Raw genomic sequence first — 12,881 nt, forward strand, 5'->3', positions numbered from 1 at the left:
AATAAATTAATATATGAAATATATGATAAACATGAACAACAGGTGAGGAGGGGGCGGAGCCTGTTTACCCGGATCACGTCCATCTGCTCGCTGTTCTCCATAAAGTTCCAGACTTTGGGTCTCATCTCCTCCCACATCCCGCCCAGGTCTCTGAACACACCGAGCTCCTGGAAGGTCCTGTTCACCTGAACGCACCGCAGACAGTTAAAGACACAGCTCCACCTGCAGGGAGTGAGCAGACAGGAAGTGATGTCATACCTCGTGGATGACCTTCTGGGTGGCGGGGGTGTGGGGGGTGTACAGGATCTTCCCCATCAACAGCGGCTTCAGGGCTGTCCAGATCATCCGGGACATCGGGTTGGAGTCCATGTTCTTCACCAGACTGTTGCAGTACGGCGCTGGAGGACACACGTCATACATGAATACATTTATATATAAATACATACAATATATAAATACATATAATATATGTATATAAATACACAGCGGCGGGCTGGAACCCAGGACTCACTGGACGAGTTGTCGTACAGCGACGTGGACTCGTCCTCGCTGCTGTTGTGGTTCCCGAACAGGGCCTTGTAGTTGCTGTCCTCGTACCAGTTGAGGGACTTGATCTGCAGGCCGCCGCCCTCCGGGTGACCACACACAATCCGAGACACGGCCTGGTACATGGTGCTCGGCGACGACGTGGCGTTCTGCGTCAGGAACACGATCTCGTTCCTCAGGTCGACCCAGCTCTTCATGCCGGCCAACTGAACCAGAACCATAAACCAAAACGTTCTTATCAAACATACTAATAAGGTTTTGATTGTGTTCCAACGCTGGTCAGCTGTTCACGAGACGTTCAGGGACATTTGTCTCTAAAGGGACGGACCAGCAGGAGGCGCTACTACAACTCTAACAGATGCAGACCGCCATTTAACAGGAGGAGGAGGAGGAAGACTAGGAGGAGGAGGAGGAAGAGAACTAAGAAGACTAGGAAGAGGAGGAGGAAGAAGAGAAGGAAGAGGATGAAGAAAAGAAGGAAGAAGAGAAAGAAGGACGAGGAAGAAGAGGAGGAAGAGGAAGACTAGGTTGACTATGAGGAAGAAGAGAAGGGGGAGGAGGAGGAGGAGGAGGAGGAGGAGGAGGAGGAGGAGGATGAAGAAGAAGATGATGTCTGTCCTCAACGTGAGTCACGGGTCCAGAATAAATGTGACTTCTGTCCTCACTAAACATTCGCTGACAGTGAAGTCGTTGTGACTTCCTGATTGCTGAATCTGCTGAAGTCATCAGATTTTACAGGATATGACATCATCGTTTGTCTCCATGACGACCTCTTCAAATATCACTTCTCTAAATCTTTAGAGGAGATGAAACATGTTGACGTGTAGATGAGATCTATTCTGAAATCTAATATAGTTTAGTTTCTAAAGAGAAGGATTCTGGGAGGAACAAGCTTATGCAGAGCGCCTGAACACAACGCCAACACAACACAAACTATCTGAAGACGCTGTTTAAAAACACACACAGACACACACACACACACACATATATATAACACACACACACACACACACACATATATATAAGACACACACACATATATAAAACACACACACACTCATAAAATACACACACACACACACTCATATAAAACACACACACACTCATAAAATACACACACACACACACTCATATAAAACACACACACACTCATAAAATACACACACACATATATATAAAACACACACACACACACACACACACATATATATAAGACACACACACATATATAAGACACACACACACACACATATATAAAACACACACACACACACTCATATAAAACACACACACTCATAAAATACACACACACACACATATATAAAACACACGCACACATAAGACACACACACACATATATATATAAAACACACACACACACATACATATATATAAGACACACACACATATATAAAAAACACACGCACACACATAAAATACACACACAATGGGCTAAATTGAAAACATGTGACTTCTGTGTTTTGTTTGGTTTATGTGGATGCTGAGTCAGGAACACAACGTGTGTGTGTGTGTGTGTGTGTGTGTGTGTGTGTGTGTGTGTGTGTGTGTGTGTGTGTGTGTGTGTGTGTGTGTGTGTGATGATCTTTCTGACTGAACTTTACTCTGATTATCGGACTGAAACTCTGAGACACCAACACACATGATCTAACAATACAGTCTACTCCCAGTGTGTCCCCAGTCTACTCCCAGTGTGTCCCCAGTCTACTCCCAGTGTGTCCCAAGTCTACTCCCAGTGTGTCCCCAGTCTACTCCCAGTGTGTCCCCAGTCTACTCCCAGTGTGTCCCCAGTCTACTCCCAGTCTACTCCCATTGTGTCCCCAGTCTACCCCCAGTCTACTCCCAGTGTGAGGGGACACTGAGGAGGACACTGAGGAGACACTGAGGGGACACTGATGAGGACACTGATGAGGACACACTGAGGGGACACTGATGAGGACACTGAGGAGGACACTGAGGGGACACTGATGAGGACACTGATGAGGACACTGATGAGGACACACTGAGGGGACACTGATGAGGACACTGAGGGGACACTGAGGAGGACACTGAGGGAACACTGAGGGGACACTGAGGGGACACTGAGGGAACACTGAGGGGACACTGAGGGGACACTGAGGAGGACACTGAGGGAACACTAAGGGGACACTGAGGGAACACTGAGGAGGACACTAAGGGAACACTAAGGGGACACTGAGGGAACACTGAGGAGGACACTAAGGGAACACTGAGGGAACACTGAGGGGACACTGAGGAGGACACTAAGGGAACACTGAGGGGACACTGAGGGGACACTAAGGGGACACTGAGGAGGACACTAAGGGAACACTAAGGGAACACTGAGGGAACACTGAGGGGACACTGAGGGGGACACTGAGGGGACACTAAGGGAACACTAAGGGGACACTGAGGGGACACTAAGGGAACACTAAGGGGACACTGAGGAGGACACTGAGGGGACACTAAGGGAACACTGAGGAGGACACTGAGGGGACACTAAGGGAACACTGAGGAGGACACTGAGGGGACACTGAGGGAACACTAAGGGAACACTGAGGGAACACTGAGGAGGACACTAAGGGAACACTGAGGGGACACTGAGGGGACACTGAGGGGACACTAAGGGAACACTGAGGGAACACTGAGGGGACACTGAGGGGACACTAAGGGAACACTGAGGGAACACTGAGGGAACACTGAGGAGGACACTAAGGGAACACTGAGGGGACACTGAGGGGACACTGAGGGGACACTAAGGGAACACTGAGGGAACACTGAGGGGACACTGAGGGAACACTGAGGGAACACTGAGGGAACACTGAGGGGACACTGAGGGAACACTGAGGGGACACTGAGGGGACACTGAGGGAACACTGAGGGGACACTGAGGGGACACTGAGGGGACACTGAGGGAACACTGAGGGGACACTGAGGGGACACTGAGGGGACACTAAGGGAACACTGAGGGAACACTGAGGGGACACTGAGGGGACACCGAGGGGGGTGCAGTGTTTGTTGTTTGTTCCGACTGTGAAGTGAAAACCTGCTGAGACTCTTTGTTCAGCTGGAACTCGTCCGTCTCTTTGATCTGGACACAAAGACGCTGAGATGCTGGGAGCTGCCAAATAAACCCATTGACCCCAGTGGGCTGCTGGTGGGGGACACGTCTGTCCTCACAGAGGTGTCAAAGGACCAGGTGTGAGTCTTACCTCGACTGCCAGTGAACCCAGACTGTCCAGGAGGTTGTTGGTCGCCCTGGCAACCAGTTTGACGGCCTCGGGGTCGGACCTCACGTCCCTCTGAGAGACACAAGAGACATGCTGATACAACCTCATAAACGAAGTACTAGAAGTACTCAGATCCTTTACTGCAGTTAAAGTACTAATACACACTGGATTCTATTTACCACCCTGATGTTTGACGCTTGTGTCGTATAATATCACCAATAAACAGTTGTTATACTCTTTACTATCAGAACTCCACTAAACTATGAACTAGAGGTTTTTCTCCCTGAGTCCCTGACTGAAGGACTTTAAGGATTTCTGTCTGCGTTGCCGTGGAAACGCTTAGTTTCACACAGTCAGTCAGCAGCTCGTAGATTTCTGCACACAAAAGACACGACGCCTCTCTGACGGAGGAAAACAACCGGAGCTCCAGGCGACGAAAACTGATGGTGCAGAGGGACGGGCCGGGACACGCCTCCTCCCACGCACTGAGTACACTCCTCAATCTTTGAAATACTTTAACGAGTACCTGAAGGAAGAGTTGGTGCTACTGAGACACAGCTGAGAGCTCAGGGAGAAGCCAGTAAGAGGACCTTGAGTTGAGATGATTGACTGACATGAAATGATCATGTGACCTCTGCTGTTAACTGCTGTCCAATTAAAAGACTAATTAATGATGAATGAAGCCGTTTTTATGGAGGACTAATTTTACAGTTGAACCAAACAGGATCAGCTGACTGCTCTCAGACGTCTCCACCAATCAGAGCTCTGCCATGTGACCAGGTGTGTTCTCACCTGAATGGGTTTCAGGAAGTCCAGGTTGTTCAGGAAGTGCTCCTCAGCAAGGTTCAGCCAGGTGAGCGGCGCCCGACAGATGACTTCCTGTACCAGCAGTGACACCTGTTGGTCCGCGATGGTCACAAAGTCCTCCACCCGCCGCTGGCCTCCCTTACTGGGACACATGTCCCTCAGGTGGACGCCGAAACCTTTCAGGAGGACCTGAGCCAGACGGCAGGAGAGGTGAATGTTTCATATTCTCTCTGCTTTAGTTCAGCTGAACTCATCATATATTTGTGTTTCTGACTCCACCTGTGCTGAATAACAACATTAGTGTCCTCACCTTCTCCAGGTCGACGTCGGCATCTCTGATCTGTTGGACGTTTAGTTCAGACAACGAGGCGTTTCTCACAAGGAACACAGACAGAGTCTCGTTGTCCCGCAGGAAGTGCTTCAACTTGAATCCTTAAAAAAACAAAACAGAAAGAAGATCTGAGTCTCTGTCCTCAGAGAACCTGCTGCCTTCTCCTGAGGCTACAGGTGAGACCGACAGATACAGGTGAGACAGAACCCCGAGGCTACAGGTGAAACAGAGGCCTGAAGGACTGTTTAGGGATGTGATGACCATATTTGGTGTCCTGGGGGCGTATCAGTATGTAAATGAGCAGGTGAGGTCTATCAGTGTAACGGTCTTGAGCTGCATGTTGTCACACGTCTTCAGTCACAAACTTTCCACTCAGGTGGAGCTCAGAAGAAAAAACCTGCCTCACTTTGTGTGTTTACGTTCCATGTGGACAAAGCCCCTCCTCCTTTCTTCTTCTACAGGTTTAAACAGGCAGCTGTGAGGAGGACCGAGACAAACCTAAATCAAACTGTAACCATAACTGTGTTTACATGGTATTCATCCATAACACCGTTAGTGACGGGTCACAGCACATGTGCAGCTGTCTGACATCATCCGCTCCGAGTGATGTGATTGGTCAAATTAGGAACAGTTTCCTCTGAGAGCTCCAACAGAGAAACACGTCTGATTCAATCACAAACATCCACCGAGAATCTGTTCAACTACACACAACTCTCAGCCAATAGGATGTCAGTATGAATCCTCCAGGACCCTGTGCTGAAAGATACACCAGGACTAAGCTAGGTCAAACACCAGGCTAATAACAGGACTAAACTAGGACTAAACTATGTCAAACACCAGGCTAATACCAGGACTAAACTAGGTCTAACAGCAGGACTAACAGCAGGACTAAACTAGGACTAAACTAGGTCTAACAGCAGGACTAACAGCAGGACTAAACTAGGACTAAACTAGGTCTAACAGCAGGACTAAACTAGGACAGCAGGACTACTCAGTGGTTAGATTGAGGAGGTTTAAACTGTGATTAGTTCAGCTGATGTTCCAGCAGTACTAACTCTGAAGTCTGAAGAAGAGCTTTGATAAAGTTAACTCAAGCTTGTTCTGGGAAGCTTTTATTGTGAAACTCTTGACCCTGAAACAGGAAGCTGTTCCTGTTTAAATCTAAGCTTCCAGTCTCTTTAACAACGGCTTATATTTCTTCTCTCCTTATTCAGCTGTTGCTCAGAGGATCTTTTGAATGTGTATGAACAGGTCAGAACTTAGTTAAATGAACCGTTGCCAGAGCCAGAACTTAATAACCCGTAATAACCTCCTGAATGTGGGACAAACTCTGCAGCTGAACAAACTCTCAGCTTTCATCCAGAGCGACACTTCTGAACTCTGACGCTCAGCGGGAAGAGAGGCGACATGCTGGCCGACCTGCTGAGGTCTCTGGTTCTGGTCTGAGGCCTCTGGTTCCGGTCTGAGGCCTCTGGTTCTGGTCTGAGGTCTCTGGTTCTGGTCTGAGGCCTCTGGTTCCGGTCAGAGGCCTCTGGTTCCGGTCTGAGGTTTCTGGTTCTGGTCTGAGGCCTCTGGTTCTGGTCTGAGGTTTCTGGTTCTGGTCTGAGGCCTCTGGTTCTGGTCTAAACTCTTCAGACTCTGATGTTTCTGCTCTAACAGCTCGGGGGCTGCTCAGGACCCTGACCAGGTGAGATCACCTGAGAGGGTTTTACCAGGTAAACCTGCCATGGCTCGTCCCCCTTCCCCCGCTCACTTCAGAGCAGATCCTTCTCACGAACTGAGCGTCCTCAGGAGATCCGACGTGATTAAAGGGAATAAAGCTCCATCAGAGGGAGGAGGAGAACCGGCAGGTCGGAGCAGGTAGAGAAAAGAAACGCTCCCCACAGAGTGGAAAAAAGTGCAAATTAACACACAAAGGAGGGAAATTCTTTTTGTTCAATGAACCTGAAGAATCCACCACCAGAAGGGGGACGACCCAAAAAACGCTGAGTTTCAATGTCCTGACTGAAATAACCTCATGACTGAACCTGTTACATATTCTACCATCTGTGTTTCATCAGTTCATGATTATGTTCATGAAGAATGAAATATAAATCCCTCATTAGTTCCCTCTCATTGATCTGTTCTCAGGCCGGCGGGTTCAGGGTGAGATCAGTGGACCACACCATGGTTAGAGGGGTCCGTGAACCAGAGGCTCATCTAGACTGAGCTCTCCTTTTACCCTCAAAGTCAACTCTGAACTCACATGTTAAAGTCGATATTTAAATAAGAAAACGCTCCTGAGGGGAAACCTCTTTACCTCTTGCTTCTGAATTCAAATAGAGAGGAACACAAGCTGGAGAGGCCTGAGGACATCTCGTCTCACCTCAGACGACCTTCTGGATACCAGACGGCATTTTAAAAGATTGTTGAGCCTTCTGGGCAGGGATTTGAGCCGGCAACCCTGAGACAACTAGTCCACTTCTCTAACCTATTACCCTGATCTGTTCCCTTCTTCACTAGCCTGTTCCCTTCTTCACTAACCTGTTCCCTTCTCCCCTTCTTCACTAATCTGTTCCCTTCTTCTCTAACCTGTTCCCTTCTCCCCTTCTTCACTAATCTGTTCCCTTCTTCTCTAACCTGTTCCCTTCTCCCCTTCTTCACTAATCTGTTCCCTTCTTCACTAACCTGTTCCCTTCTTCGCTAATCTGTTCCCTTCTTCACTAATCTGTTCCCTTCTTCACTAACCTGTTCCCTTCTTCACTAACTAACCTGTTCCCTTCTTCCCTTCTTCACTAACCTGTTCCCTTCTTCCCTTCTTCACTAATCTGTTCCCTTCTTCACTAACCTGTTCCCTTCTTCACTATACTAACCTGTTCCCTTCTTCACTCACCTGTTCCCTTCTTCACTAACTAACCTGTTCCCTTCTTCACTAACCAACCTGTTCCCTTCTTCACTAACCTGTTCCCTTCTTCACTAACCAGTTCCCTTCTTCACTAACCTGTTCCCTTCTTCACTAACCAGTTCCCTTCTTCACTAACCTGTTCCCTTCTTCACTAACCAACCTGTTCCCTTCTTCACTAACCAACCTGTTCCCTTCTTCACTAACCAGTTCCCTTCTTCACTAACCTGTTCCCTTCTTCACTAACCTGTTCCCTTCTTCACTAACCTGTTCCCTTCTTCACTAACCAACCTGTTCCCTTCTTCACTAACCTGTTCCCTTCTTCACTAACCAGTTCCCTTCTTCACTAATTCCTTCACTGAGTTTAACTGCATTTAAATAAAGATTTATTTTCTAAATGTGAGGAGGAAACTGATGAACATGTTCTGGTTCTGGTTCCTACCTGATCGGCTCTTCTGCAGCTCCTGCAGAGCCGTTGCGAGCTCCTTAAATCCATCCAGGTTTTTATCATTCTGACTGTACAGAAGAATCTTCTTGGCGTCCGAAAACAGACGAGAAATTCTGAAAACACAGAATCAGCCGTTGTCAGTTTTTAGATGTAAACCAACTGAAGGAAACTGAAGTGGACATTAGCTCTTCACCTGGAGGTCAGAAGGGTTCCTTCAGCTCAAACAATAACAACTAATGAATGCAACATGAAAGGTAGTTTTCAGTCTTTAATAGAGCAGATTTTCAGAATAAAAGTCTCTGGACTGCGCTCTCACATGGAGTCGTTGAAGTTGCCGACGACCCCCGGAGACTCGCCCGGCGTCGGGCTCCTGAAGCACGGGTTGTTGGCGTTGCAGAGGATTCCCTGAAGCCAGGGCAGCGTGCCGGCCGACGGCATCGCCTTGTTGGGGAAGTGACCTTCAGACGGAAACAAAGACTGGAAGTGAGCCCTTTACCAAAGTAAAAGCCTGAAGAACATGATAAAAACAACCGATATGGACACGTGTGAGGTGTTTGTGAGGACACACGTGAGGTTCCTCAGGTTTATCTGGATGCTGGAGTTTATCTCCCTGCTGCGTTGGAACAGACGGTCCATCGGTTCACCTGGACACACGGCAGGTAGATAACCTGTGATTGGTTTACGACCTTTACCCCCCCACACGGAGCCAAGACACTGCTATCAGAGAACCACAGGAACCTGCCGACGGGACTCTTTCTAATCACACTGATTAGATAACAGCTGGGTTCAGCCTCACAGCTGACGATCAATAAAATATCTGTTGATTCTTTATTAAAGACCTTCAGCTGCTCCGATCGCTTCATAAACCTGTTCAAGACACAAGACGTGTTTCTACCGTTTAATGATCATCTAATAATGGATCAATCAGGAAAGATCAGCTGATCGGTTCAATGAAAAGTAATGTGGTGTGTTTGATTGGATGTAAGGAACGAATTAAAAAGTGAATGAGCGAGTGAATGAATGATTGAAAGTCAGTCTGCTGATTGATTAATTGCACGTCTAACTCAATAAATCAAATCACTCGTATTGATACTGAAGCGTTTCCTGTGTTCATCCAATCACAGACCATCAGACTTACAAACTCCGCCCCCTAATGTTGCTGAACCTTCATGGACTATTTCCCCCCTGAGTTTGTCTTACAGGAGCTACACGAGGTCGGTTCCTTTGTTTCTCAAAAGTTTTTGGTTCCCTAAATTAAATAATGGCATCCTCAGTGAGAACATCAGGTCTGTTTACTCATTATGTAATAAATATGATAATTCATTAATTAACGTGCACCTTCAGACTCAGGCCTGGGCATAAGACGACTACAACATGATCAGACCCCAAACGGAGCAGAGACCAGTCTACAAACTGAAATCCAGTCATCACCCCCCCCAGCAGAGACCCAGCTGACCCCCAGAGGGTAACGCTTGCAAGAAAACATGGTGGAATTAACAAACTAACGTTAGCTGTGATGTACTCTTTAATATTATTAATAATATTATTAATAACATTAATAATATGATGTAATATAATATAATATAATGATTAATGATTAACTTTGATTCAGCACATGTTCTGATGGTTGAATCATTAATATTAAAATATGAAGCTATGAAGGTTTGAATCGTTAATATGATCAAAGGGTCACATGAACACATGAAGCTGGATGAACGTGTGAACCTCAGACTGGTTTTAAACCTGGACTGTGTTTCAAAGTAAAAGCCTGAAAGAGACGAGTTTCAACTCGTCGGAACTCACAAGCTTCTGAATCACCGCGCAGATATTCAGAGGGTTCTGCTTTCACTTAGGACCCGGTCCCACTGAGGACCCAATCCCACTATATCTATATGTATGTACAGCGGGTAAAATAAGTATTGAACACGTCACCATTTTTCTCAGTAAATATATTTCTAAAGGTGCTATTGACATGAAATGTTCACCAGATGTCGGTAACAACCCAAGTAATCCATACATACAAAGAAAACCCAACAAATAAGTTCAGAGATTAAGTTATGTGTAATAAAATGACACAGGGAAAAAGTATTGAACACGCTTACTGAAATGTATTTAATACTTGGTACAGAAGCCTTTGTTGGTAGTGACAGCTTCAAGACGCCTCCTGTATGGAGAAACTAGTGGCATGCATTGCTCAGGTGTGATTTTGGCCCATTCTTCCACACAAACAGTCTTCAGATCTTGAAGGTTCCGTGGGCCTCTTCTATGAACTCTGATCTTTAGTTCTTTCCATAGATTTTCTATTGGATTCAGGTCAGGTGATTGGCTGGGCCATTCTAGCAGCTTTATTTTCTTTCTCTGAAACCAGTGGAGAGTTTCCTTGGCTGTGTGTTTGGGATCATTGTCTTGCTGAAATGTCCACCCTCGTTTCATCTTCATCATCCTGCTAGATGGCAGCAGATTTTTATCAAGAATGTCTCGGTACATTTTTCCATTCATCCTTCCTTCAATGATATGAAGTTTGCCAGTGCCGTATGCTGAAAAACAGCCCCACGCCATGATGTTCCACCTCCAAACTTCACTGTTGGTCTGGTGTTTTTGGGGTGATGTGCAGTGCCATTTGACCTCCAAACATGGTGTGTATTATGGCCTCCAAAGAGTTCCATGTTGGTCTCATCTGACCAGACTATATTCTCCCAGTATTTCACAGGCTTGTCTAGATGTTGTGCAGCAAACTTTAAACAAGCTTCAACATGCTTTTTCTCCAGCAGTGGAGTCTTGCGTGGTGAGCGTGCATACAGGCCACGGCGGTTGATGCATTACTTATTGTTTTCTTTGAAACAATTGTACCTGCTGATTCCAGGTCTTTCTGAAGCTCTCCACTAGTGCTCCTTGGCTCTTGGACAACTCTTCTGATAATTCTTTTCACTCCTCTGTCAGAAATCTTGTGAGGAGCACCTGGTCGTGGCCGGTTTATGGTGAAATGATGTTCTTTCCACTTCCGGATTATGGCCCCAACAGTGCTCACTGGAACATTCAGAAGTTTAGAAATCCTTCTGGAACCAATGCCATCAGTATGTTCTGCAACAATAAGGTTGTGAAGGTCTTGAGAGAGCTCTTTGCTTTTACCCATCATGAGATGTTTCTTGTGTGACACCTTGGTAATGAGACACCTTTTTATAGGCCATCAGTTGGGACTGAACCAGCTGATATTCATTTGCACTGACAAGGGGCAGGACTGCTTTCTAATTACTGATAGATTTCAGCTGGTGTCCTGGCTTTCCATGCCTTTTTGCACCTCCCTTTCTTCATGTGTTCAATACTTTTTCACTGGGTCATTCCCTTTTATTACACATAACTTAATTTCTGAACTTATTTGTTGGGTTTTCTTTGTATGTATGGATTACTTGGGTTGTTACCGACATCTGGTGAAAATTTCATGTCAATAGCACCTTTAGAAATATATTTACTGAGAAAAATGGTGACGTGTTCAATACTTATTTTACCTGCTGTATGTATGTGTGTGTATATAAACACTCCCATTATCACCACGATCTTCATCACTGATCGCTGTGAACGTTACAAAATGTCGATAAAGTTGTTTGAACTCACACTCATGCTGTTCGTATGGAGGGTAGTTGAGCCGCACGGCGATGAGGATGAAGAAGATGAGGAGCGGCCAGACGATCTCCACCAGGAGCTGAAGCTGAGAGTCAGAGACAGGAAGCCATTAACACACACACACACACACACACACACACACACACACACACAGAGACACACACAGAGAGAGAGAGAGAGAGAGACACACACACACACACACACACAGATACAGAGACACACACACACACACACACACACACACACAGTACGGTAGAGTGTGTGTGAAACAGGAAGCAGCTTCTCGTCTTTATGTCAGAAGTCGTTCATAATTGATGACGAGTCATCGATCGATCGTCTCAACAGAAACACGATCAGATTAGAGAAATCTCCCATGATGCCTCAGCTGTTATCAGGACGCTGTGACCTTTGACCTCCTTCATGACTACAGATAATGAAGCGTCAGAATGTTCTCTCAGCTTTCCGTCCATGTGAGACTGAGGCAGTAACAGAACCTGTTAGAACCCGGGTTCTAACAGGTTCTGACCCACCACACGGTCTACAGGTCGGTGTGTCCTCAGAGCTTAAATCTCTGCTTTTATGAATGAAGTCTGGTGAGAACAGCTTCAGTACTACTACTACAGAGTACTACTACTACAGAGTACTACTACCACAGAGTACTACTACTACAGAGTAATACTACCACAGAGTATTACTACCACAGAGTATTACTACCACAGAGTATTACTACTACAGAGGATTACTACAGAGGATTACTACTAGAGTATTACTACAGAGTATTACTACCACAGAGTATTACTACTACAGAGGATTACTACAGAGGATTACTACTAGAGTATTACTACAGAGTATTACTACCACAGAGTATTACTACTACAGAGTACTACTACTACTTTTTTACAACCATCAGATATTATTAGTGTGAGGAGGTCGCCCACGTTTCTACTCATATTAATATTCTCTCTTCTTCTATGGTTTCTGCTTCCTGTTTCTACTCATATT

General features: G+C 46.1%; 1 protein-coding gene across 1 annotated transcript in view; it reads right to left on the reverse strand.

Annotated features, from left to right (window-relative positions):
* Positions 1 to 12,881, reverse strand: part of abca1b (ATP-binding cassette, sub-family A (ABC1), member 1B) — a 37,246-nt gene that overhangs the window by 21,856 nt on the left and 2,509 nt on the right. Inside the window, 9 exon segments of the mRNA XM_054597159.1 lie at positions 69 to 185; positions 259 to 398; positions 512 to 752; positions 3,774 to 3,863; positions 4,584 to 4,787; positions 4,909 to 5,030; positions 8,253 to 8,371; positions 8,575 to 8,716; positions 11,871 to 11,964. Coding sequence (XP_054453134.1) covers positions 69 to 185; positions 259 to 398; positions 512 to 752; positions 3,774 to 3,863; positions 4,584 to 4,787; positions 4,909 to 5,030; positions 8,253 to 8,371; positions 8,575 to 8,716; positions 11,871 to 11,964 — 1,269 coding nt within the window.

The sequence above is a fragment of the Anoplopoma fimbria genome, chromosome 4, assembly GCF_027596085.1.
Source record: "Anoplopoma fimbria isolate UVic2021 breed Golden Eagle Sablefish chromosome 4, Afim_UVic_2022, whole genome shotgun sequence".
NCBI lineage: Eukaryota > Metazoa > Chordata > Actinopteri > Perciformes > Anoplopomatidae > Anoplopoma > Anoplopoma fimbria.